Genomic DNA, 27,328 nt, shown 5'->3' with positions numbered 1-27,328 from the left:
CCACAACAACAACATAAACGTACCTCTAGAAACACTGAGCTCTCCTGACTAACCCGGACGGCCGCGGTGGACGAGCGGTTCTAGGCGCTACAGTCTGGAACTGCGCGACCGCTACGGTCGCAGGTTCGAGCCTTACCTTGGGCATGGATGTGTGTGATGTCGTTAGGTTAGTTAGGTTTAAGTAGTTCTAAGTTCCAGGGGACTGATGACCTCAGAAGTTAAGTCACATAGTGCTCACAGCCATTTGATTTTTGACTAACCCATTCTCCTGCCCGCTTCTCTACTGACCACACAATACCAACCTCCCCCCCCCCCCCCCCACCACACCAATCCGTTCATTTACACTGACAAGTCGGACTGCCGCGGTGTTTAGTGGTCAATTCCGCATCACATGGCAGCGGCTTGATACATTTTTGTTGAGACCGTGTACGTAGGTGTACTGAGACCCGTGGAAAAACCATATTGGTTTAAGGAAATTTGAACAGTAGTTCGTAAGAGGTTGGTGTAGATGTGATGAGCAGATTTCTTTGAACCAGAATGGCTTTTGTAGACGGACTGTGCCTCTGAGATGGAAGAGTCCTCCGTGTGCAGGGTGGAGGTGCTCGACGGCATCTCACGACGTCGCCGCGGCCAGCTTGCAGGCCAGCAGCAGCGGCAGCGGCCGAGGCCAGCGACCTGGACTACCTGCTGCGAATGCTGCACTGGACGGGCAGCATGCGGCACCCGCGCGCTGGGACCTGGGCCAACCGCGCCTTCCGCCTGCTCCACGCTGCCGCCGTTGCTGTCATCTCGCTCTTCTTGTGCTCGCTGGGGCTGGCAATGTGGCGCGGCGGCACAGCAGACCTCGACAGATTCACACTCCTCCTCTCCCACTGCAACTCGTTCACCATGTGGATCGTCCGCCTAGGCATCATCGCCGCACACGAGCGCGACTTTCACTATCTCGCGCGGCAGGTGAGTGTCACCGTCCTCAACCGAAGTAACTAGAGTGTTACAGGTTGATTTTGCTGATAGTGCTATTTCTTTTTTATTAATTATATTTGAGGCCGACCACATTGAGGCTTTCAGTACTTCCCTTACATCGGACTGACAACTGTTACGTTGCCATTTGTTTATTTCTTTACGTACTACACGAATATGTAATAAAAAGTGGGGGTTCCTATTTTAAACAACGCAGTTGATATCCGTTTGACATATGGCTGCGCCATCTAGCGGGCCAACCATAGCGCCATCTGGTTTCCCCCTTCAAGCTAGACAAGTTTCGTTCTTTGTAGTCTTTTCGTTTGATGCTTATTTCGTGACATATTTGGCCCGGTCGCGATCAATGGACCACCCTATATATATATATATGATTATTTCTCTCAGGGATATTATCTTTTCTTATTACTTTTACTTACGTCTACAAGTAAATATGAGACGGGTTCTTGAAGGGCCGCTGTTATTCATGTACCAACTTCAGATTTTGAACGTGATGACTAAAATATAGTTGCCGTTAACTGAATTGAATGTAATTTTGTTAATTTCTATTTATTGGTTGCAAAGCAAGGCCGAGAGTATTTCGATTCATTCCATGTAGGCTTCCACGGCCGGCGTCTTTATCAGTAAACTCTTCCGGGCTAAGTTGCCGTGAGTCGACTCACCTCGGAAGATGTTCTCCGTAGTTGAGAACGAAACGTCAGGGAGAAGAAGTTCTACAGATCGACCACGGCAACTTAGCCCGGAAGAGTTTACTGATATAGTATTTCGATTGTTGCCGTGGACCGGCCAAGATAAAACTTACTGAACTCATAGAATCTGTAAAATTTAAAAAAATGAACTTTAACGTAAATTAATTATCTGTTGCATTTTAGAAAGGTTCTTACAACGAAATCTCTCGCATTTACAGTTACTGTTAACACTTTGAAAAATAAATTAATACTTCGGTGCGTAATGGTCGAACAGAGGCTGCATCGGAAGATGAGCTTCCCGCAGGGTAAACTACTGATAAAATGCTTATTAAAAATAATTAGACGCTGCGACCATTTGAGGTGACAACTATTACAAAGAAATTCATTTTGTGATAGCAATAATTAGTTTATTTTAGGAGAATACCGAATAACGTACATAACATATATGTAGCCGCTCAATGGCTGCCTTCCGTATCGCGAAACAGTGTGTGTACCATAAAACACGTCCTTCCTCCTCGGCCGTACAATCGCGCCTCTTTCCGATCCTTTTTTATTTTCATAGTTTTAAATAAAAATGTTACTCTTAAATTATCGCTGCATATCAGTTGTTTAAAGAACATTAACTGTATCTTTTATACTAATTATATTCATAAAATACGTTAACTACGGTTTACAACCGATAAAAATGTCAATATTTATTTGACGTACCGTCGCACAACCACACATACCTAAATTTATTACAAAACATTCTCAGTTTCTACTCGTACATGTGGGTCAATTATCAACGTCTCAGTGATGAGAATTACAATTAACAACACAGTAATACTACATAATAATTTATTTATTTACCGTTTGGATTTATGAAACATTAAAAAATACATATATACCGGTAGAACTTTTACCGTGTACAAAGTCTAGGGATTGATTGATGAGAGAATACGGAACAAGAAAGGTTTCCAACTAGAGACCATTTATTCAATCACACATTGTTACAGAGACTGCGCTGTACCATGCAGACACATCTGCAGTACGTGCTGAAAATGGTTTCCATGTGCCTCAACGCGCGCGTGTACGCGCCGTAGCGTGTTCTGTCTCACGCGTTTACATCGGACAGGCTGCATCCCAACTGTGTCAAAGGCAGCATGAATACGCCGCTCCAGTGTACTCACATCTGGAATGGGCTCTGCATACACTGTACTTTTGAGATGGCCCCATAACCAGTAATCGCAAAGGTTGAGGTCTGGTGCAACTGGACCCCCTCGTCCGATCCATCAGCGAAGACATGAATGAGATGCGTGGGAACGTTAACAGCCAAGTGGGCTGGCGCACCATCAGGTAGCAGCTACATAACCCTCCGAATCATCAATGGCTCTTCTTCCAGCAGGGGGAGGCAAAGTCACCTGCAAGAAACGCCGATAGTTCCGGCCTGTTAGGCGACGTGCAAGGAAGACTGTTACGAAAGTTGAAGATACCACTCCGCGTAAAGGAAGCCTCATCTGTGGATAGGTTGGAAGACACAAATCCCGGAATCGAGGTTGCCTTGTGAAGAAACAAGTGATAAAACTGCGCATTTCAATGAATGGCAGGGCCTTAATAAAGATAGATGAAACGGTGGCTCGGGCACTGCAGTTCTGAAGCGGCCGTATTGCGTGGGCACTAAGCTCACCAAGTTGGTCACGCTAATAACGGGGCGGCTGTGGATGCGATCCCACCAAGGCCTATTCCATTTTCATTCCCTAAAAGGCAATGCGGGAGACTGTCAGGCAAATCCCAAGTCTGTCAAGCCCTGCAAGCGCTTTAAGTGATAAGGGCAGTAACAACTGTCATGGAGAATGTTCCACATGACCGTCTGTCTCACCCTGTACTAGCGGGCCTGGTACTGACACGGCGGTCGCCTTCCACAGCGTCAGTCACATTTTCCTCCAAGTCTGGTGTCCGAACATTTCGGGTACATCCTTCACGATTTCCTGCATCCTGAAACGACCCTGTCTCAGACATACGGTGAAACACTGTTACAAACACTGAATGCCGTAGTTGCTGTCGGTGGGGATAGGTTGGTTGGTTGGTGTGTGTGGTGGTTAAATGGACCACACTGCGGCGATAGGCCTCCTGATAGAACCTTGCTGTTCGCCGCCCGTTGCCATTTGCCTTTCCGTAAGTAAAGCCATGTCGCAAGCTCTCGATTCGAATACGGAACCATTGTGTACAACGCTGTACCACATCCGCTACAAGGCGAGTCAGTAAGTGAAGTGAATCGGACACAACATTGCTAACGACTGTGGCATGAGACAGCGCTAGGGCATGATGTGTGAGGAACAGTACGACCCTGTAAGGGGAAATCATTGATACTGTAACTGTGGCTGCAATGTACAGCGCGTATTAGACCGCAGTCTCTGTAACAGTGTATGATTGAATAAATGGTCTCTAGCATGGAAACCATGCATTTCCGGACAAACGTTTATGGGTCCTTCCTTTGTTGCGTATCCTTTCATCGATCAATCCGTAGAGATTGTGCACGGTGGAGAAAATTACGCTGTGGAAGTATAGTAACAGAATGTACAGTGTAATCGATATTCGTACTCATACCGCTGGGCCTATTGCTGATAAAAAAAGTACTGTGAGTGATGTGCGGGTGCTATTCTGTCATTCTGTGCAATGGATTAATCTCAGATGTACCCTTTACCCTGTGGCTCCTTCAAGATGCAATTTCCTCCTCCACACTACTACAGAAGTCAGACAGACGCTTCTAACGTTCTAAAGAGAAATGCCTGAAAAGCTTTCAGCAATAAATATCTCCTGGAGTCGTCCGCTGTAAGGAAATGAGACAAAAATTCACAAAATTTCTTACGTAACTAGTGGGATACTTGGGTACTGGAGTAGTGCTAGTTAGTGTAAGAAAAACATGAAACTAACGAAAATTATTACTTTTTTTTGCAAAAATTCTGAGAAGTCACAACTTTTAGTTATGAACTGAACAAGTTATTTCCGGGTTCTTTTCGGAATGTGAAGTTACCTCTTAAGGACATGATTCGCTATTGAACTTTCTATACGAAGTTTAAGATCGTTATTGAGTTGGCAGAATGGCTGAGAGCTGCGCCTACTCAACTTGAATAATTATCTGTTAGAATGTTGCTAGGTTCGGTTGAGGCTGTCGCGTGTGAAATGCTGTGAAGTGTACTGTTGTGGAGGAAATATGGGGCTCACAAGAGCTGTAGGCACAATACTGTAAGCTGTGATGACTGCTGTCTGCGCCGCTCGCTGCTGACAAATAAGATAACTCTCGTTCTATCTGGATTGACCTTCGCCAATCAAACTCTCCCTACGCCTTGATGAAGTCAAGGACTCCTATTCGCCCCTAGTCTAACTATTACCGTGGTACACCGGTCAGATAACCAGTCCACCACGATGCCACCCAAAATTTCGCTTGCAGGCGTTTAACTATAACTCTGTCCATTCACACCGCACAATAAGTGTGGCGGCCAACACAGTGAACAACGCTTAATTGCAAGGACTCAATATAGAGTCACACTCCGATTCACTCTCAACAGAGGTGCTCTCCCAGTGAAGTACTGAGGAGAGACTTGTTCCTTGCTCTTTGAGTACACGTATGAGCGCACACGCTCTCGTTACGTGTTCTCGCTCCAAGAGTGACAACGGAACGGCCCCGCTTCACGCCAGACGTGAAGGGGTATATCTTTCAGTCTCTTCAATTACTCCTTCAGCTCAAGGTGTCAGGAATATCGTCTGCCAATCAGCAGTGCTCTTCTAAGACAGGAGAATGACATTTCGTTTCAGGTGACCAATCCGGAAATCTGTAGCATCAGCGTTTGGCGTTTGCTGTCTCCCTGTGAAAACCTCTGAAACCGTGTGCTATGTTTGTAAAGAATGCGTAGGCTGGGCACTCCCACACAATGTAGCGGAATTTGCTTTTAAGCCGAAGACGGAGTCGTTCTCCCTTTCACTCGGGCAAATGCTGTCTGCTCTACAGGTGGTCGCCGGCCATCGTAGATAGGTTGAGTGGTCCTCTGAAGGGACCAGCCTCCTGGCAAGTGTTTGCGTCTCCCGAACTAAAAGCTTTTGTGACCGTCATGTCTTGAATGTGTGTGTGTGTACGCCAGCCTCGAGTATTTCAACTTTGGTGCGCACTTGCAATTTACTCGTTATTTGCATATCGTTTAGATGAATTCAAACAACATTAACTTTATCTTATCGAGTTTGGGTTCGAATGAAGCGTCTTGATGTGCAGAATATGATTGTGAGGGCGGAATATGTAAGTAATGAAGGTCAGGAGACCACGACGTCTTACAGTACAGTCAAGTGTTTTGTATAGTACTTGGGCTAGGGACTATTTGTACACCAATAGAAGGATCCTCTTACTAAATCTACATCTACATCATACTCCACAAGCCACCGAATGGTGTGTGGCGGAGAGTACTTTCGGTACGACTATCTGATTCTTCCAACCCTGTTCCACTCGCAAACAGTGAGTGGGAAGAATGATTGTCGGTAATCCTCTGTTCTGGCTCTAACACTGTCCTACAGTACTGGGTCGAAGTATGACTATTACACATTTCCTCCTGCTTAGACAAGTGGAGCAAATCGTTGATTCATTTTGCGTTTGATGTGGTCTACTGTGGGCTTGTTGGACTTAAGGGGGCGCCATTAGCTCACATGCAGTTCTGCGGAAAACCCCACAAAAGGGTCTTTTTGCTATATTTTCGCCGCCATCAGCGGAACAAAACCGACCCGCGGATTCTAAGACAGCTATGCCCTACAAATGGCTGAAATTTTTACGATGGATTCCTAAGATTCCGATCTCGATAAGCCTTGAAAATTTTCCGTTTCCGAGGTACAGTGGTATAAGTTTAACCTACTTCTACATCAAAATACAAATGTAAAATCCGATGTGAAGGGGAAAACGTAGTTTATACAGTGATGTAGCATGAAGAAATATGTTGTAAAGTGTCTCCGTGATCTTATGGGGAATCCACTATTGTTGTACTGCAGAAGATGCAAAATTTTTTGCACATAAAATGCAGGCTGAGGTTTTGCGTTATTTCAGTTTCACTTAAGTAAACTATTTAAATTTTACTGTGCAATACATTTCTTTTAAAATGGTTTACGCACCCTTCTACAGCAGGAAACAGAAGGTAACGAGCGGAAAAATGATCGCATCGAAGTACAAAAAAATACGATTATATTCTAGTTTATTTAAAAGACTCTTGAGTGAAAACTGGGGTATCAGCTGCCTCATTCTACCTTCCTCAGAAACTTAAATTTTGTCCAAACATTTTGGCATGCGAACAGAGTCGCATTTTTTTGTGCTGAGAGAGAAGAACACAGTGGCAGTGACAAAGAGACGGAAAAGTAGTAAATACTGGAAGATGGTAGACAGTATTTATCTTAGGGAAAGAGCGAAGATGACAGTGGCAGTGTGAGATAAAGAGAGAGACACAGTGGCAGTGGAAAATTGTTGACAGTGACAGAAAAGTGCCAGGAAAAGAGAGGAGACAGTGACAAAAGGGAGGAAGTGGGTTAGAGCCAGTGGTAATGAGACACAGAGTGTATGACAATGACGACGAGGGAGGGAGATGCAGTGACACTGGGAAGAGACAGCAGCAATAGGAAAGAGCGAATGAGGTGTTAGCAATAAGAGAGAGCAAGAGGGAGGTATTGACAGTGAGGGGGGACTGTAGTAGTAGGACAAATCGAAGGGGCCTTTGCCTGTGGCACAGGAGACAATGACAGAGAGGCACAAGTAGATAATGATAATGGGTTTGGCTGAATTAGTGAGTGAGAAAGGGCAGCCGGGAGTGGGCGGGTAAACGCGACTTATAGTGGTGGACGTTTGGGTGTGAATGAGATACAGTTGGGGAAACTTCTAGGAGCTGAGGTGAGTTGCTTGCTAAAAAAAGCGCCAATCTGTTTGCATTCCAAAATTTGTGTTCAATGAAAATTTGTAAAGGTGCTGAGGATGATAGAATGAGGCAACTGGTACCCCACATTTGAGTCAGAGTCTTTTAAGTAAACAGGAACATATTAGAATTTTTGTTCTACGTTAGGTGCAGCTTTTCGCTGGAATATGCAAATATAACACTTGCGACGCACCTTGGCCTCGCACTGCTAACAATAGTATTTACGGCTATACAGATTTTCTTGCAAGCGGTTATTTTGTGGTCCTCTGCATAGGGTTGTTATTCAAATTTAGAGGTCTCAGTTAGCTGAATATCACCAATTTTATATAAATGAAACGCGTTCAGTAGTACACGCCAAGGCCGACCACTTGCCAGCCGACAGCCGGAGTGGCCGTGCTGTTCTAGGCGCTACAGTCTGGAACCGAGCGACCGCTACGGCCGCAGGTTCGAATCCTGCCTCGGGCATGGATGTGTGTGAAGTCCTTAGGTTAGTTAGGTTTAAGTAGTTCTAAGTTCTAGGCGACTGATGACCTCAGAAGTTAAGTCGCATAGTGCTCAGAGCCACTTGAACCACTTGCCAGCCACCTGACTTCGGCGCGTCTGGCACAAGTTACATTTTCTTAGTGACGTATTCCTACACTTGCATGTCTTAAAAATTAACTTTGTAGGATTATAGCCTAGATTTCTTCTCATCTGCTTGCTATCTGATACGTCGTGCGTCTCACGCCATTTAGTAAGTTAGCAGTAACTCGTGCTAGCCTCCAGGTGGCAGTAACCTGCGCCGGTGGGAGGTTAGAAAATGGTTCAAATGGCTCTGAGCACTATGGGACTTAACATCTGAGCTCATCAGTCCCCTAGAATTTAGAACTACTTAAACCTAACTAACCTAAGGACATCACACACATCCATGCCCGAGGCAGGGTTCGAACCTGCGACCGTAGTGGTCGACGGGTGGGAGGACGGAGGGGAAGTTGTGAGAAATTCCTTTCTCTTACGTGGCGTGCCAGCACGAGCAGCTCGGAAGAATATAGCAATTCTGCTGTTCCTACAACTTGTCCAGTCGGGAACGGGGGAAGGGGGAAGGGGGAAGAAGGGGTGAATTAGAGAACCAGCTTCTTGAGTTTGGAGTGGTGTTCTCGAGATAAACCGACATCCTATTAACAACTCTTCGATGGATGTTTGGACAGATTGTGCGGAAGAAGCGAAATGACGTATGCGGATCAGAAGATGCCTTAAGGGAATTTCAGAAGGAAGCTGAGAAAGGAGGAATCCTGGCGGAGGTTCAGGAAGAGTACCGCGGATTGCAACTGTCTTATAGGAAAAATGTTCAAATGTGTGTGCAATCTTATGGGATTTAACTGCTAAGGTCATCAGTCACTAAGCTTACACACTACTTAACCTAAAGTATCCTAAGGACAAACACACACACCCATGCTCGAGGGAGGACTCGAACCTCCGCCGGGATCAGCCGCACAGTCCATGACTGCAGCGCCTCAGACCGCTTGGCTAATCCCACGCGGCGTCTTGTAGGAACCTGAGGAAGCAGCTGAAATAGGTGATCGGCTGATGCCGAGAACAATGATTCAAAGAAAGAGGGGATGGGTGAATGCAGGCGGAAAACTGTTGAAGACAGTGTTCAGGACAGCCGATGACGAAGATACACAGAATTTGAACAACACACTGAGCCGGTCACAAGCAGTAGCGCACGCTACTGACTATAAGGTAGAATTGCATTCTACCCAAATGGTAAACATTGAGCAGGCTGTACTGAATAACAGAAGGATGGTACGGGAAATGGCAACAAAACTGATGCATTATACACAGAGCACCAAGCGGATTATACACTACTGGCCATTAAAATTGCTACGCCACGAAGATGATGTGCAACAGACGCGAAATTTAACCGACAGGAAGAAGATGCCGTGATATGCAAATGATTAGCTTTTCAGAGCATTCACACAAGGCTGGCGCCGGTGGCGACACGTACAACGTGCTGACATGACGAAAGTTTCCAACCGCTTTCTCATACGCAAACAGCAGTTGACCGGCGTTGTCTGGTGAAACGTTGTTGTGATGCCTCGTGTAAGGAGGAGAAATGCGTACCATCACGTTTCCGACTTTGATAAAGGTCGGATTGTAGCCAATCGCAATTGCGGTTTATCGTATCGCGACATTGCTGCTCGCGTTGGTCGAGATCCAATGACTGTTAGCAGAATATGGAATCGGTGGGATCAGAAGGATAATACGGAAAGCCGTGCTGGATCCCAACGGCCTCGTATCACTAGCAGTCGAGATGACAGGCATCTTATCCGCATGGGTGTAACGGATCGTGGAGCAACGTCCCGATCCCTGAGTCAACAGATGGGGACGTTTGCAAGACAACAACCATCTGCACGAACAGTTCGACGACGTTTGCAGCAGCATGGACTATCAGATCGGAGACCATGGCTGCGGTTACCCTTGACGCTGCATCACAGACAGGAGCTCCTGCGATGGTGTACTCAACGACGAACCTGGGTGGACGAATGGCAAAAGGTCATTTTTCGGATGAATCCAGGTTCTGTTTACAGCATCATGATGGTCGCATCCGTGTTTGGCGACATCGCGGTGAATGCACATTGGAAGCGTGTATTCGTCATCGCAGTACTGGTGTATCACCCGGCGTGATGGTGTGGGGTGCCATTGGTTACACGTCTCGGTCACCTCTTGTTGGTATTGACGGCAATTTGAACAGTGGACGTTACATTTCAGATGTGTTACGACCCGTGGCTCTATCCTTCATTTGATCCCTGCGAAACCCTACATTTCAGCAGGATAATACACGACCGCATGTTGCAGGTCCTGTACGGGCCTTTCTGGATACAGAAAATGTTCGACTGCTGCCCTGGCCAGCACATTCTCCAGATCTCTCACCAATTTAAAACGTATGGTCAATAGTGGCCGAGCAACTGGCTCGTCACAATACACCAGTCACTACTCTTGATGAACTGTGGTATCGTGTTGATGCTGCATGGGCAGCTGTACCTGTACATGCCATCCAAGCTTTGTTTGACTCAATGCCCAGGCGTATCAAGGCCGTTATTACCGCCAGAGGTGGTTGTTCTGGGTACTGATTTCTCAGGATCTATGCACCCAAATTGCGTGAAAATGTAATCACATGTCAGTTGTAGCATAATATATTTGTCCAGTGAATACCCGTTTATCATCTGCATTTCTTCTTTGTGTAGCAATTTTAATGGCCGGTAGTGTAAATGTTGATCGTGAAAGGGTACAGAACCAACTGAATGCAACAGAAGGGCAGATAGCTGTAGCTATATAGTTACGCAATGGCGCAAGACTGGAAGCAACAACGTTACAGGAATCCGTGTTCCATGCCATACGTGGGCAACTAAGTGCTTCACTTTTGCCGCCGCAGTAGTTCTCTAGTCAGACTGCGAGAAACACTGAAGAATTTTATAACAGAGTTACGCTTTATAGTGGAGCCAACTGAGTGCAATTTGACATTTTTTTACCACTTATCAGCAGTCGAAGTGAAGACATGTGGACTGAGATTACATGTACCGATAAATTTTTCGCTTATAGGCTTGAATGCCCGATATCAATATTTTATAGTACACTCTTACCAAGTGGAATGAGGCACAATAGAGAAAGTGGTGCAAATATGAACTAGCGAGGTACTAATAGTTTCAGAAAACAGGGAATCTTGTAGTCTGATGCCCTTGGAAGAGTTGTGGAGTTGTCAACAGGACAGTACCAATCACTGTCTATCTGACCAGGGTGGTCTGGACTGACACACAGGCATTTGAGGTACAATGATTCCTGGGAAATCTGAAGCAAGAGAATGTGTGAAGGCAGTATTAACCTCCTGTCCGGATTTTAAAAGAATTGGTGGGCAGTAGATTGCAGAGATTACAGTTACAAAAAGGAATCACACAGGGTGTGTACAAGGTGGAGCTAAAAGACGACATAAATCATGCCAACACTCAGAAGAGCTGAAATACAAACAACCGAGGAGCTCATTGTCTCAGAATTTGTGAAAGAGAATGTGAGAAACGCCTGATTCAGCTCTTAGCCAACAGTGCAGAGCAGACAGGATGCTCTTCTGTAACAGTGTTTACATGTAATAACTTCACCCAGGGACGCGGCAAGAACGCCTACCAGGCTGCAAACTTTGCGTAAAGAACCGACCTGAAGCTAAGAAAGTAAACATTAGGCGATCCAGCAACGCTGACGGGCTCAGGAAACCGGAGTACTTTTGGTCACCACTATGGGAGCATCACGTCACCAACTGCTATAAAACTCTCACGTTCCTTCCACTCACGCTTAGTGTGGCCACCCCATGTGCATCAAGCTAATGGAAAGGCAGCTCTACTATTTGCAGGACAACACAGTGAATACGACAAAGCGTTACCAGCTGCTGGCAGCTTGGAATCTGTTGCTACGTGTTCACTACCATCTGGCTGTGAAGGGAACTTGCATTCTGTGAACTGCATTCCTGCTGGTCTCACGTGTGACGACCCGAAGATGAGGGACAGGTCGATCTTCTCTGAATGAAGAACCTACCTGCCCTGCTCCGAGCTGTTCAGCTTGGGAGCAGGGTTTCTGTACCACCATCCTGGGTAGCACAATATGCTGGGATCATGTCTCAGGCTGCCTTCTGTATCGCTGTTGGGTAGTTCACTTACACTGCCCGTCGACGCCTGACAACAGGGGCCTGCCGGTTTCTGGGGTCAAGTGCAGCTACACTCAGTGACAGCGCTGATGTTGTGACAGAGGCCCACAGTCAGGGCAGGCTCTGGAGGGCTGACCTCAAACAACGCTGGGGTCAGTGCCAACAGATTCCTTGCCAGTCACTGACGAACTACCCTGCACAATGTAGGCACAGCATGGTCACTACTAGGCCACACTGTGAAGAAGGCGAGTGATTGTAAAATTGTCGTAAATAAATTGTTAGTTGAGTGATGGCTTATTAGTTCAAAAATGGCTCTGAGCACTATAGGACTTAACATCTGAGGTCATCAGTCCCCTAGAACTTAGAACTACTTAAACCTAACTAACCTAATGACATCACACATCCATGCCCGAGGCAGGATTCGAACCTGCGACCGTAGCGGTCACGCGGTTCCAGACTGTAGCGCCTAGAATCGCTCGGCCACGCCGGCCGGTGCTTATTAGTGCCTTAGCGGAAGATTACAGACTGATAATGTAATAGTAAGACAAAGATTTCAGAATCATACTTGAAATCGTAAGACATTTCCAGAGACAGATGTTGATTCTGACCACAAATTATTGGTTATGGACTGTTGATTAAAACTCAAAAATTTGCAAAAAATTGGGAGATTATGAAAAATGGAACCTACGAAGATTGAATGAAGCAGGGGTTGTTAACACTTTGAGAGTGGAGTTAGCCAATGGTTGACTACAACAAGGTATAGGGGTCACCCAGTGCCAGGTTGGAAACCTCTGCTGATTCATCAGGACGCAAATCGAGGGCTGCGAGGCGTCATTAGACGCAATAAAATTATTCTACTTTTTACTGAAAATACAAATCGTTGCTTCTTCTGCGTCGACTGGCAGCTATGTAACATGGAGAAAACTCTAGTAGTGGACTAACAGTTAATGAGGGCGCTGCATCAGCTCAGCGTGCAAGTCCATGATATCCTAAAGCAGTGATTTTGCTGCCTATTGGCGAGGTAGGCACGCCTCCTCAGTAGCTCTGCTTGGAGTTGCCGGTGCCCACGACATGTGTGTATAAATTAACACGTCGTTTCGCGAGTACTCTATCTCTCCCAGATTACTGCCCGCACTGTCCTCTCTGGTGGGCCATAATGTCGGATGTGTGTAGTCACGATGAATGCTGAATCTGGTCCACCAGTATGGTGGGCATTCAGACCTGTGCGACACTGGGGTTTAGGGTAGCTTCTGCCCTGGACTGGAGTCGTGTTGGTAGGCCCTTCGATTACCCGACAGTGCTGGCTGCTGGGCTGACATCAGTACTGGATTCTGACGCTCAACACCCGTGGCTATGGATCGCTGATCTTATGGGGCAGCGAGTGCAACACTAGAACAGAGTAACACACAAGATGTTATCATGCCATAATCAGATAATCAAGTGCGAATGACATGAATGCCATCGATCCTGCTGATCGGGTGCCAAAAGCCAGTGGGGGTAGAGCATTTATGTTACTGAGAAGAGGCTCTACTCTACGTCATTCGTAATAACGAACTGATTCTGATTTTTCCGATTAGTCAGCCATCTTCAGTTCCACTAAATTTGCTTAAAGAATTTGTTACATGGTCTTTACTGCTTAGTCCAAGTCTTTGCAGACGTTGTTTCGTCCTACCTAGTGTTTCTTATATAATATTACGGGAGTAAGCATGCTGTTTGGTCTGCACTATTTTAACCATTTTCTGCTGAGTTGCTCGCAATCTCTCTTAAGAGTGTCGAAGTGGCTGTCTTCCTGACCCAGTAGCAGGGTTGAAATGTTTATGTTTCCCACTTGACGGCTGGCGAAGCTTCCAAGTGATTCAGTAAGGCCGGCTGTTCAAACTTAGAAAAAAATTTTGCTTCCATGTTTACTTATTAAGTTTGTCGCGTGACACTCCTGTTCTAATTTTACCTTTTTCGATCTGTTTAGTTAACTACCGTACATATTTACATTTACTTTGAAACTTTTGTTGCTTTGGTCACAAAAATCTTATCCTAGCTCAACATTATTTTTCTAGTTTGCTTCTTTTTACATTTTACTCGAAAATCTCTTGCTTACTAGTGCAAATACATTCCCAGATTTTATTCCATTCCAAACGAATTTCAGGAGTGGTTATTCCCTCTGCACGAGTTACTCTCTTCCTGAGGTAAAAGTGAACTGCACAAATAAAACCTTGCATCTCGTAATACTGGTGGTTGATACACTGATTGTCACGATTTTGTTTGTGCTTCTCTTGAACACGCTGTAACATTTGATCCACCGAAATCTGTCTTTCTTCTGCAACCACTAATACGTCTATTGCCTGTCGTGAAGTGGAATTTAGTGTATCATTTAGTGAGGATAGGTTCTGTATGGGTAACAAGCGAAAAGGTTTCTCCAGCCAGTACAGGGTGTTTCAAAAAGAATATACGTATTTCGAATGCACATATTTATTAAACATTAAGACATACGAATATGAAACTTTACACACATATCTACGAACCTCTCAAGTTCAGATTACAGATGTTCAATATGTCCTCCATCAGCGACACGAACAATATCACATCGAAACTCAAATTCCTCCCGTACTAGCCGGCCGGAGTGGCCGAGCGGTTCTAGGCGCTACAGTCTGGAATCGCGCGACCGCTACGGTCGCAGGTTCGAATGCTGCCTCGGGCATGGATGTGTGTGATGTCCTTAGGTTAGTTAGGTTTAATTAGTTCTAAGTTCTAGGTGACTGATGACCTCAGAAGTTAAGTCTCATAGTGCTCAGAGCCATTTGAACCTCCCATACTCGGGGAAGCGTGTTCTTCGTCACTGATGTTATGGGAGTACGGAACCAGTTCTTCAACTGTTCCAGGTTCTGTGGGAGTGATGGTACATAAAAGTTATCTTTAACGAAACCCCACAGGAAGAAATCAGAGGGTGTCAAACCCGGTGACCGTGAAGCCCAGCTGAAACATGCGAAGTCGAAAGCTCCTTGACGACCTATCCAACTGTTTGGTAGAGTTTCATTCAGATATTCACGGACTTGACGATTCCAGTGAGTGGGTGCCCCATCTTGTTGAAAAATGAGGTTATCTTCGTGCAGCCTCGGAAACAACCAGTTTTGTAACATAGTGAGATACTGCTGACCGTTAACCGTGTTTCTGTCAAAGAAGAATGGGCCGTAAACAGATAATCGAGATATCGCACAACACATTGACTTTAGGCGAATATCGTACATGTTCAGTGGCTGCATGTGAGTTCTGTAGGCTCCAAATTCGAACATTGTGTTTGTTTACCTGACCAATAACATGGAAAGTCGCTTTATCACTGAACACGATGCGTTGTGCGAAAGTGTTATCATTGTCAATTGCATCAAGAATCTCGTTACAAAATGCTACACTTTTGCGTTTGTCATCAGGACGCAGAGCTTGTAACAGCTGTAACTTGTACGGCTTCGTAACCAACCGACGTCTCAAAACACGCCGAATTGTTGTTGTAGGCAGTTGTAGCTCCCGACTAGCACGGCGAGTTGATTTTGAAGAACTACGTTGCAAAGCAGTCTGAATTTGTACAACATTTTCTTGAGGAAAACGAGGGGGGCAAGGACTCTTTCCATTACATACACATCCTCTCTCTAGAAACTGTCGATCCAACTGGGAATGTTCCACCCATTCGGAGGATCAATTTAGTATCTCAACATGAAACGTCTTTGCTCTGTAATCACGGAACGCACTTCGCAAACTCGAGAACACAAAATGATTTCTGCTGCGGAGTAGCCATTTGAAACATATGACGGTTAGCAAGCAAAACAGAAGACAACTGACACCTAGCGGCTATTACTATAAACTAGACTATGCATTCGTTTCTCCAATAGCCGAGCTGGGGCGCAGAGATCGATAATTTGGACAAAATAATACTTTGTAATACGCATATTCTTTTTGAAACACCCTGTATAATATTGGTCGAGTTGCTGTACTTATCGTCGTACCTGTGATCATAGCAGGAAGGTGAAACTTTGTTTTGGCTATATCACAGTTGGATCTATCTACGGATAATCTGGTGAGAACAGAATATAACCAGTGACTGCCAATCCTCCGAAAATGTGGCTGCGGCGTTGATTCTGATTTTTTGTATTCTGGAGCTTCCATGTTCCCTAAAAACATCTGAATTCATAAGATCGTTTGTCAGTTCTAACTATCTGTGCTGGACAAGTGGTGACTGACTCCTTGACACAATTGCTAAGATCTCCTACTGACATAACAAAATGTGTATCTCTTTTTTTAGACACAAGTAACACTTGTACCCACTTATCAATAATTTTCCATTTGATCAGATGCGCATGGATCAAGAAACACTAGATTAATGGAAGAACATTATACTCATGACAATATATTGCGACGTCATCTTCGACATCACGTAGGAGATAGGAATCGCTATGAATCCCCTGCATCCTCAGGAAAAAAGCGTATTTCACAGAAAGAACTTTAGCAAACTAAAAAGAGTAATATTAGTCCATGTAACCCAGAATGAAATTAAACACAGTACACTATTATTTTATCACCTGTCCTTACCTAAGCTTATAAAGTATGCTCTGTGTTACTCCCACCTCACATGCTAATTTCTTTTCTGTGGTACCAGTGCAGGAATTTGTGGTAATGCATCAACTGTATGCGTGAAAGGTTTAACTCGACTAACGTCTACTACCAATGTTTTCCTCGGTAACTGCAACCTGACACTGACTGCTGAAGTCATCTCCACTGCCTGGTATGGTCCTTGAAACTTCGGCAAAATTTTCTTCGTTTAACGCTTTGGGTTGCACGAATTTGCTAGTTAAACCGTTTTCCTACTCATACCATGCCCAATCCACTCTTTGCGCTCCATTGCCTTCGTGTTTGCACGTTTTATTTATTGCCAAACTTTTTTTAACGTTTTCACGAATTGATTCAAATTCCGTACAACTAGTAGCTTGTGGGTGGAATGGACTTCTAGGCTATTTCTCTACACTCAATAGACAACATTACTGTTTCATCAGATCTGACATAAACTTAATTTCTACGGCTATAGTTTCTGGTACATCAAGCTTAAGTAACCAATCGTTAACCATGGCTTGAGCAACAGTGGTTTTTGATCTGGTATTCCCATGTTAAAAAAAAAATTCGTGTTTCTGTGACAAAGAATGGAAAAATTGTCGGTAATCGTCAGTACATACTTATTACCCTCTTAACTCCTATGAAATGGCCCTGACAGTTCATAAATGTCATTTGACAAGGTTTTCCCGATGCTGTTACCCACTGCAGTTGTATGCTTTGGTGACTCAAATCTGTTCATTGATACGTAGAATGCATTTTTAAAAATTTTTTTTTTACATAATGCTCCTCATCACCAAGAAGCGTTCTCCACCAAAATCTCTCTGCAATTCATCTACCAGTAGCTCTCCTACCACCACATCCTTGTACCACATGGCCATCTGCTTGTCGTAACAATTCAGTTAGTAGTGCTGCAGGAACGATCATGTGCGGTCCACATTTAGTTGACTTACAGAGTATACCTTCCTGCATAAAACATTGTTGTTGTTTACTATACATCTGACGTTTTGTATTCACTGCCTATGACTTTTCGAATAGGTACATTCAATTCCAATATTTGCAACAGTTCAATTTCCCTTTTGAGTGTATCCTCGTTCATGTGCTTGACCCCAAGCTTATGAACTACTTCATGTTGAAATTCACTCAATTTGAGTGCCCATCTTGTTAATCGACTTGAAGCGTCTTTTAGTCCTAATGCGCCTCTTGACCAAAACGTTAAATTACCAAATCTGAATACCTTCTATTGAGTACACATCCTAACTGCACTATCTATTTCTTGTAAATGCGTAGCAACGCGAAGTACCGAGACTAAATCCTCAGCATTTTACATTAGCCACCGTCGTAAGAAATCTGTGTGGGTTCCTCTGAGGAGAATATCTAACGTTCTACTTTCCGCTTGTTTGAGAAAGACTCTGTCAGGATATGGCTTGTATGTCAGGTCAGTTTATACATTAATTTGGCGTATTCTGTCAGAAAATGATTCCACTGTTTCATTCTCCTTCTTGTTAAACTATTGAGTCTCTCCCTATAATCGGGCAATATTCTGTTTTCTACACCTCCGACGCAAACCCTCAAAACTCACTGAATGTAGATATTTCATTAAGCACTTTATATAGGAAATATAGGTTTTTCCTCGCCGAATCTAATTTTTCTTTTGAGAATAAATAACAATGTTCTGTCGTTGACTTAGCCTCTTTGATGTTGATGTGTAACACTCACCTCGCAACACGTCTTGCAAATGTGATGTCATTTTGACACCACATGCAGTATCGACTACATCCTAGACTGCGATATTGACGATCGATGTGGGAGGCGCCATATTAATTTGGCATATTTAGTTGTTCCGCGTTATTGCTTTCAGCATGTCATTTCAAGGAACAGCGCATTCAAAATCTATGACAAACACGTCACCCTTATTATTAAATGTCAGTTAATAACACGTCAATGATATAAGCCTTAATGAGGTAATATGATAACCAACATGTGAGACAAAAATTACATGACCAAGCCCTAGCCGCGCGGCATTAGTCGAGCGGTCTAGGGCGCTGCAGTCATGGACTTCGCGGCTGGTCCCGGCGGAGGTTCGAATCCTCCCTCGGGCATGGGTGTGTGTGTGTTTGTCCTTAGGATAATTTAGGTTACGTAGTGTGTAAGCTTAGAGACTGATGACCTTAGCAGTTAAGTCTCATAAGTTTTCACACACACACACACACACACACACACACACACACACACACACACACACACCAAGCCCTAGTTAACAGTCACCTTATTTATGTCATTTCGTTGTAAGCTACTCATCTTTGTTGCTGTTTTTGTGGAATAATAAAAAAAGCGTAATGGATAATATTGTTGTTTACGGAGTCCAAGGATATGGGTTCGCATCCTGCTACATGCTTCATTTTTCTTTCCGCCTTAGCGTTGTTAACACGTTCTGGGAGTTCCTTATGAATGTAATAGAAGTATATTCTGCAATTCTCGATGTCATTCAACATTTCCGTGTGATTAGAGAACGAAGGATGACATAAACAATTGATCGTCTGTTTTCGATTATGTAGCAATTTCCGAGTGTGTGGTTAAACCTAATGGAACATTAACTGTCCTCAACTACGAGTGAAGCGATGTGCAATAACATTCGTATTCTTCCTTACTACAATATTTTCCGGGTAACGCTCCTTACACAATACTTCCTACAGACGAGTGACTGGTATATTTCTGCCTCTAACGACAGGGTTACCTGTTACCCACGCGAGAGAGGCCCGCATAGAACGCTAACGAAAGTCGACGCCAGTGACTGCTGTTGTCGATATTGATTGTGACGTCAAGCTGACGTCATGTTTGCAGGAAATGTTGTAAAAAGAGTATTACCCGTTGATGTTTGAGCAGTCGAGCGTAGGCGCGATGTCGAAACGCCAATAGTCACACATGAAACAAAGAGATTTGTCAGGGCTTATTAGCTATTGAATACACCACTATCAGGGGATTTAAATTAGGTCCCTTCTGTGTAGTATCTCCTTAGGTCTGTTTAAGAACTTAAGTGCACTCAGGGTCAGGAAGAAAGGAAGGGGAAGATTCAGACTATCACCAAGTTTGCTGTTTAGTGTCAGTTATCAATTTTTGCGCCATACAGATATTTTGTTCTGATTACTTGATCTTATGAATTTACTGGAATTTAAATGACAGATCATCTGCAAGCTATCTAAAATGGCTGTTCAGATTGTCTCTTAAATCGTTTTTACAGATTAAGAACAGCACAGGGCCTATAACTCTCCCCTTGGGAAGGCCAGATACTACTTCTGTTTTACTCGATGACATTATAGTTCTTACCGAGACCATTGCGTACAACTTTTAACCCTTAATAACACAAGTGTGATCTGTCAGGCCTTAGAGGTTGGTAGTACTATTTGTTTCTTTTAAACTAGCCAAGCTACACAGCTGCTCCGACGCATGATCTTTCATTGTTGTCATGTAGTACCTGTGTGTTTGTTTCGTTGCATTTTTCTTGTTAGGTGCAGCGTAGTGGCTTGGGTTTTTTTCTACATGGTCTAAGAGACAATACGTGGCTGCCAGAATTCCTGAAGGATTAAGGTGAACCCGATTTTGATTGTATCGTATTGCAGTAGTTAGAGGAAAAAGTAAGCAACTGTCAGGGTTCGATATCTAAAATGGAAATAAGCTATTAGGAGGGAGAACGAAACGAGGAGGTTTCACAAATTAACATTGACGAGTATATGAAGCCAACGGAATTCCGAAAAACATTTGTGGAAAAAGTCGACTGAACTGGTCAGCTAAAAAAGGGCTTCCTTCATCAAATACAAAAATTATGAAAGAAGAAAAACTTCAAAAGTGGGAAGTGTGCCATAAGTGTCGTTCCAGCGAAAAAAGAAAAACTGGACATGTATGTCGCTCTTGCAGGAAGCATACGTGTCTGAAATGTGCTGTAAAATGTTGCCAGAAATGTCATCAAAGTTGAAGTTCTGTCTCTGTTTATGTATGTATGATAAGCAATGCTAAGAAGACCTTTAATTATATGCAATGGAAGAATGTAAAAACAGAACTTACTGAATTTATGTCATTAATAAGTTGTTTACAGTCTTACTGAATAAACGTATTTAATCTCAAATTCTTATTTGAATTATATAAATATGTTTCTAAACTAATAGTTTCTGTGAGTAAAGATCAAAAAACGGGGTTAAATTCTGTAACACATTGTTTTTTCTTCATTTATATTTTTTTGTTACTTATGATTGTTAATAATTCTAATTATCCAGTTAATATGTTTTTGAAGTTTCAGTGTTATGAATCATGTTTTATGAATTTGAAGGTGTTAAAAATTGAAGGGGTCAGAGAGATATAGTCATAAGCCACATTCAACTACTTTTCAGATACAGCTATTTTAAAATTTCATGGAAGTATAAAAATGTGAAAGACAAAATAGACACTACCTTTTTGCTTGTAATTATATTTTAATACATTGGAAACCTTGTGTAAAAGACATGATCTTCTTTCTGTTATGTAATGTTAATTTGAGAGTCATTTTAATTATGATGTGGTCCAAAATGGCTTATGACTGTGTCTCCCTGAAAATAATTTAGAACACAAAATACATTTTTGTTTTGAAAATTATATAACAACTAGTAATTTTTAACAGTTTTTGTACTTTCACATACACACATACATCACAGATAAGTCAATCTAATACTTTATTTTACACTGTAACTGTGAAATCAAGGAAATTATTCTACATCATCGTTGTTCACATTATTTCCAGCTGCAGGCATGTATGCCATAAGAGACAGTATGTCATCAACATTTTTCTGATTAATTTGAAGTGGTTTTCTATATTCTATTGGCAGCCGAAGTAGATCTGGTTCAGCAGATCTTTCTTTCCACTTGCTACACACATCCACTGGCATGAAGGTTCCTATATCTGAATAGCAGCTCTTCAAACTTAGCGTGAAGGGATCTGTATATTCAAACAGAAATTGAGTCACTTCACTAAAACGAATGGGATCTCCAGATCTGAATAGAGTGGGTACCGAGATTAATGACTTCAGATCGGCCAAGTTTCTGGTCTGTGCGTTTTCGTCACAATGAAATTTTCTGGTTTAGTAGATTTGACTATTTCTGCCTATTCATCTAAGGTGTATACTACTGGACGCCTGTTTCTCCCATAAATTTCAATGCGACCGAAATCATGATTGCAATGTAGCCTAGCATGACCTACCATGGCGAAATACTGCTGCACAGATTCAAATCTTTTGGTGAAAGTTCTTTTCAGGGCAATAAGAGACCAATTTTTTGCATTTCCAATAAATAGTTCCCAACTTCATCTGAACCCCTTCCTCCATCCTTCTCACTTCACAGAAACATGTGTCCGTTATTTGACCCAAAATCGTGGATACTGTAGTTATATGTCCATATCTTACTCTTGTAGAATGCTGTGCCACCTGTTAGTTTTGGCTTGGGAAACGTTTGTTGCATGTCCATTGCTATTAAGTGGCGCTCTTTCACAGTCTCTTTAGCCAGAGAAGTTAAAGACACTATCATATTTTGCCCGCTATCAGCCTTTCTTAGATGCAATTCATGTTGTTATTTTCCTTTGTGTAATTTCTTCCGCACATAATTCTGGGTTACTCGTTGCTGTTAGAAAGGCATGACATGTTGAACAGGTGTCGCTTTTCGGCAGTTTGAAGCCTATGTTAAACTGGGACACAAAAGTTGCCCTTAATTTGCTTTGTGATACCGTAGGGACACCCTTTTCCTTGCAGTATTCAGAGTATTTGTCCCGAAATAAGGATTCAGTTGTGAGATCAAATCCAAAATATACTTCGTTGGGGTTCTGCTGCCTGCTTTAGTGACTGTCATATTTTGGTATAGCATTGAGGAAGTCTCTGACACCTTGCACAGCTTTGTCTTGAGATTTATGTGGATGATTGCCATTTGTGCCTGAAAGAAAAGAGCGCATGAGTTCATACATTACTTCGTGTTATTATTATACTTCAATATGATTTTATTTGGTTAAAATGGATAGATTATAGTGAAATGTAGCATACAAAGCTCTTCCATCTTTTGGAACTGCGCAACCCAACTTCATTTGCTGTTGCATATTTGTCTCTCTTCTTGTATGGTTCTGTAAGCCATGAACCCTGAGGAAAGCTTGCTTGCAAATCATGACTACCATTCCATTTACTTTCACACTGTATGAAAATGTCACAGTTCTGGAAAAAATTGCTTTGTAATCTTTTTTGGATAGCTGTTAAAGAAAGAAATGTGAATCAGAACGAGTTAAAGTAAATTTGTGACAGTTGGCCCATTCGTTTTTAAAGCTTCTATCTTTTGGTACCATTTTCATACAGCACATTAGGTAAGTATTCTGTGCATTAAAGTTTCCTATGTCCCAAAACGAGTGCAAAATATTTTCCTTTTCTTCAAGTAGTTCGGTATAGCACTTATTTGAACAACCACAGGGACTTTCCAAAGATGCTGCTTGAACAGTCTTGTTAGTTTTAGAAGACACATACTGCTGACCACGTTATGTCAACGTTTGGCCTTAATTTTTTTCCACTGATCAATATTACGCTTTCTTTTTCTTGAAAAGCTTGGGTTCTGGAGTGATAATTCATTTGCTCTACTTATTTCAAGCTGTAATATGAATAGAAAAATAGTCACAGAACTTCCGTGGGATACAGTCACAAGCCACACAAATCCTTATATGCAGCTTAAATGGCAATGATAATAAAAATACTCTTACAAGTTTGTAGCTATGAAAAGTATATTATTACCGCAATCAGTGTTCATTAAAAATAAACTCTAAAGGTTCCTCATTAACACAAAAGACGACGATCAACTGTGAGAGCAATGTTATGAGAAACAAACTCACAAGCCACTGAACAATGATCATCATTAAGAAATATTTTTGTATACTTACCGAAAACAGCTATTACTGTTGCTTGATGGACACCAAGACTCATCACCATCACTGTCAAAAGGATCAGAATCCTCATTTACACTACTGTCACTGGCATATACGCCTAGAATGTGCGAAGCACCTTCAGATGTACATGAGCATTCAGCCATTTTGATGTGGCTTGTGACTATGTATCTTCTGAAAAAGACACCAGGTGGCAGAGTATAGAACTGCACTGCTCCATCACCTGCCACCTCCTGGTGCAAGACGGAGCTTCTTCAATCCAAGATGAGGAGGGCATCGTTAAGAATGTCATTGCGTGAATATCTCAATTTCGACAACCCCTTCAATTGTTAAACGTTCCATGGCAGTTATTTAATTAATATGTAATAAATACTTTTTGAGGCCTCCCAGACCACACTTGGGTAATAAAGATATACCTAAGCAGCTCTCGAATCACCTTTCATGTTACGTCCTAGTGTCGTCCTCTACCAGCTCTGGTTTCGAAATGTTTCTAGGAACATTGCCCATTTAATGTTCTGTCCTCGTCAGCAGGTCCATTGTGTATGCTGGGCATTTTTGCATAATGACATCTCTCACTCAGTGTTTATCCAGGTGGGCCACATCGCAACCACTATCCAAGCCGACCGTCGTCTAGCGACTCTCTATGGCTAGTTCTTCTCACGGCTCCACTATAACCTTCGCTCTATCTTGGTAATATTTCATTCATCAGATATAATGCTGCTTCTCTAGCAGATTAAAATATTGTATATAGTTTTGTGGGACTACGAAAAGAAAACAGATTTTTCCATCAAGACACGGAGGTGCAGAAATCATGAGCTTCAGTCCGGAACCGCGCTGCTGCTGCGGTCGCAGGTTCGAACCCTCGGGTATGGATGTGTGCGATGTCCTTAGTTAGGTTTAGGTAGCTCTAAGTCTAGGGCACTGATGACCTCAGATGTTAAGTCACATAGTGCTTAGAGCCATTTTTATTGAAGTCATGTGCTCTATAGATGAAGTTCTGTTGCAGTTTTCCACGATTCACAGTTGTGTAAGGGGTGTTGATTTAATATTCGCCACCATCGTTATTTCAGTCGTGTGCTAGACAAAGACCTCTTGTAGGCTTCCCATTATTCGTAGCCTACAGTACAACGATAAGATATGCATCCTATATGTTTTCTAATGTCATTTTTTGATCTTTCATTGGAGCCTTGTCTCGGCCTTCATTATCTTTCTGAATATAGAAAAATTTACGTTGAATCATCATCTATCTATTCATTTGGTTACTTTAGAATAGTCGCTGAATAGGACATCGATATCGAGAAGGACGTACCAACGTTGGCGGTGTAGAGTTGCATGGTTTCACGGCCGCACCTCGGGCGGTTTGGACACCGTATGAGGGTGGCGACACCCCCTGGCGGCATAGGCGACGGGGAGAGTGAGCGCCAGTTCCTCGATCAGTTGTGTTTATGCACCTGAAGCTTTTCGGTCACTGACGTTACTATTCACGCACAGTGACACGTACGTCTTGATTATTCCTCTCGGTTTGCTGTTCAGGTTTTGTTCGTTAGGTGTCCACGATTGTAGGCATCATCTTGGAATTCCTTTTGGTTTTGTCCTTTCGGATTTGTATTCGGCTTGCCGGCGTCCATCCGTTTGTTTTCGGCAGCTTACCGTTTTCTCTGAAACCGTCTAGTGGCACTCTTTGCCTGGTAGTGTTTTATTAATACTTCACGTTCTATCTACCACTATTCATTTATTGACGTCTTACTGTAGTTTGACCCAGATCTACTTGTTCGTTTTCCTGTCTTTCGTAGTAATGTCCAACACACATTTATGTTTGATGAGCCATCATCAGTTTTTGAATGGTTTTCTGACTTAATGTCAAAACTGGTAATCTATATTGACTGTAGACGTTCCTTCTCAGACACACTGGAAAATTAGTTCCAAAAACTCTAGTATCAAAATCACTGCAACCCTGTTTCGTTCTACTCGTTATTTGGTGTGCTGTCCAGGCAGCTAGTTTCTTCAACGGCCCTATACATGCAAAAACACGTTCACAGTTTCTGTGACTCCATTGTTTATTAGTTATGCTTTTCAATGTCTTGACTACACTGGCACAATTTTTTCGACACTGCATAATTTCGCTTAAAATTCGTTTGTATTTATTTTTATTTATTTAGTTTTTGGAAAGAGAAATATCAGCTGTCGGTACATGAAATTGACATGGCATTTAGTTAGCACTAGACCTGCAGGTCAAATACACATGCGTATGTTCTATAGTTGTGCATGTGATTTTAAGTGTTATTTCAGATGCGGTATTCCTGTGACTGGACAGCCTGTCTCATTTGCCTAGTTTATCATCGTTGTGTTAGCATTGTGATGTTATTGTGGGGTGGAATTATACAGTGACGTTCGTTTCGTTTGTTGGTAGATATAGGTTAGCTCGTATTTTTGAGATCTGGGTCAAATTTAACGTGAGTGCAGAAGAGGGAACCGGCGACATCATCGCGACAGTGAGAAGTCATGAAATGTGAACCATTCTAGGCAGATTGAAAGAGCATAAACGGAACAGAGATGCGAGGCCCATTCAATAAATAATCGGGGAAGTTATACAAAAAATACAGAACTTCGACAGAGTTTATGCTTCTTTGTTATGGTGGTGTCCTAGAACTATTATCAGGTGCGGTTGGCACATTTGCCTGGCGAAAGGTACGCTGGGGATCAGGGAATAAGGTGGCGGCATCCTTGCAGGTTTGCACCAACGTGGAGCAGCGGAGTGTCAGATTTCTGTTAGACGAGGTTTCGAAACCAATCGAAATTCAGTGCAATATGGTGAGAGTTGTTTGAGTCGAACACAAGTGTTCAAGTCGGTTTTAACAAGTGCTGAAGATTCGCCACGCTCAGGACACTCTGTCTTTGCACTCATGGAGAACAACATTGCAAGAACTGATGAGTTGATACGGTAAAACAGGCGTCTAGTGTCGGATCAGCCCACCATATTGTTCATGACGTACTGATCTTCAAGAAAGTGTGTGCAAGGTGGATTCCAAAACATTTGACATCTAAAACCTAGTAAATATGTATGGATGTTGCAGGGAACCTTGAAGTTTGTCTGCTTGCACCACCTGCCGTATTCCCCGGTTTTGGCACTTTCATTGTCACGTTTTTAACACTTTGAAAGAAGTCTCTGCACGTCCATCTTTTAAAGATGGTTGCGGGACTCGGCTGTTCGATAGAGGATGTCAAATTAAGCACTTTTCAGCCGTCAATTTTCCAACCTTATTTTATTTGGCAACCAGTTTCAGCGTTTTACTACACCTTCTTCAGGCTCTGTGTACAGACAACAATGGTGCCAGTATGAAATAAATGACCAAAAAAAGAGCGTGTTGCAAGTCTTATATACATTGGTAATATGTAATAACATAACAATACCAACCAGTACAGGAAGTTACATATAGCTGCAGACAAATTAAGGAATAAAATAAGGGAACAGTGCACACCAGATTAACTTAAACTAGTGAGCAGAGTATATAAGTCATATAATCGTAAAAAAGGGATCTACTAAACGGAG

General features: G+C 42.9%; 1 protein-coding gene across 1 annotated transcript in view; it reads left to right on the top strand.

Annotated features, from left to right (window-relative positions):
- Window positions 1-714: 714 nt before the first annotated feature.
- Window positions 715-27,328, top strand: part of LOC124803312 (odorant receptor Or2-like) — a 64,128-nt gene continuing 37,514 nt past the window's right edge. Inside the window, exon 1 of the mRNA XM_047264496.1 lies at window positions 715-954. Within this exon, the coding sequence (XP_047120452.1) occupies window positions 715-954 (240 nt within the window). The remainder of the gene's footprint in view (window positions 955-27,328) is intronic.

Source organism: Schistocerca piceifrons, chromosome 6 (genome assembly GCF_021461385.2).
Source record: "Schistocerca piceifrons isolate TAMUIC-IGC-003096 chromosome 6, iqSchPice1.1, whole genome shotgun sequence".
In the NCBI taxonomy this organism is placed as follows: Eukaryota; Metazoa; Arthropoda; class Insecta; order Orthoptera; family Acrididae; genus Schistocerca; species Schistocerca piceifrons.
The sequence above is the reverse complement of the archived record's forward strand: the minus strand, read 5'-3'. Positions and strand labels throughout refer to the sequence as shown.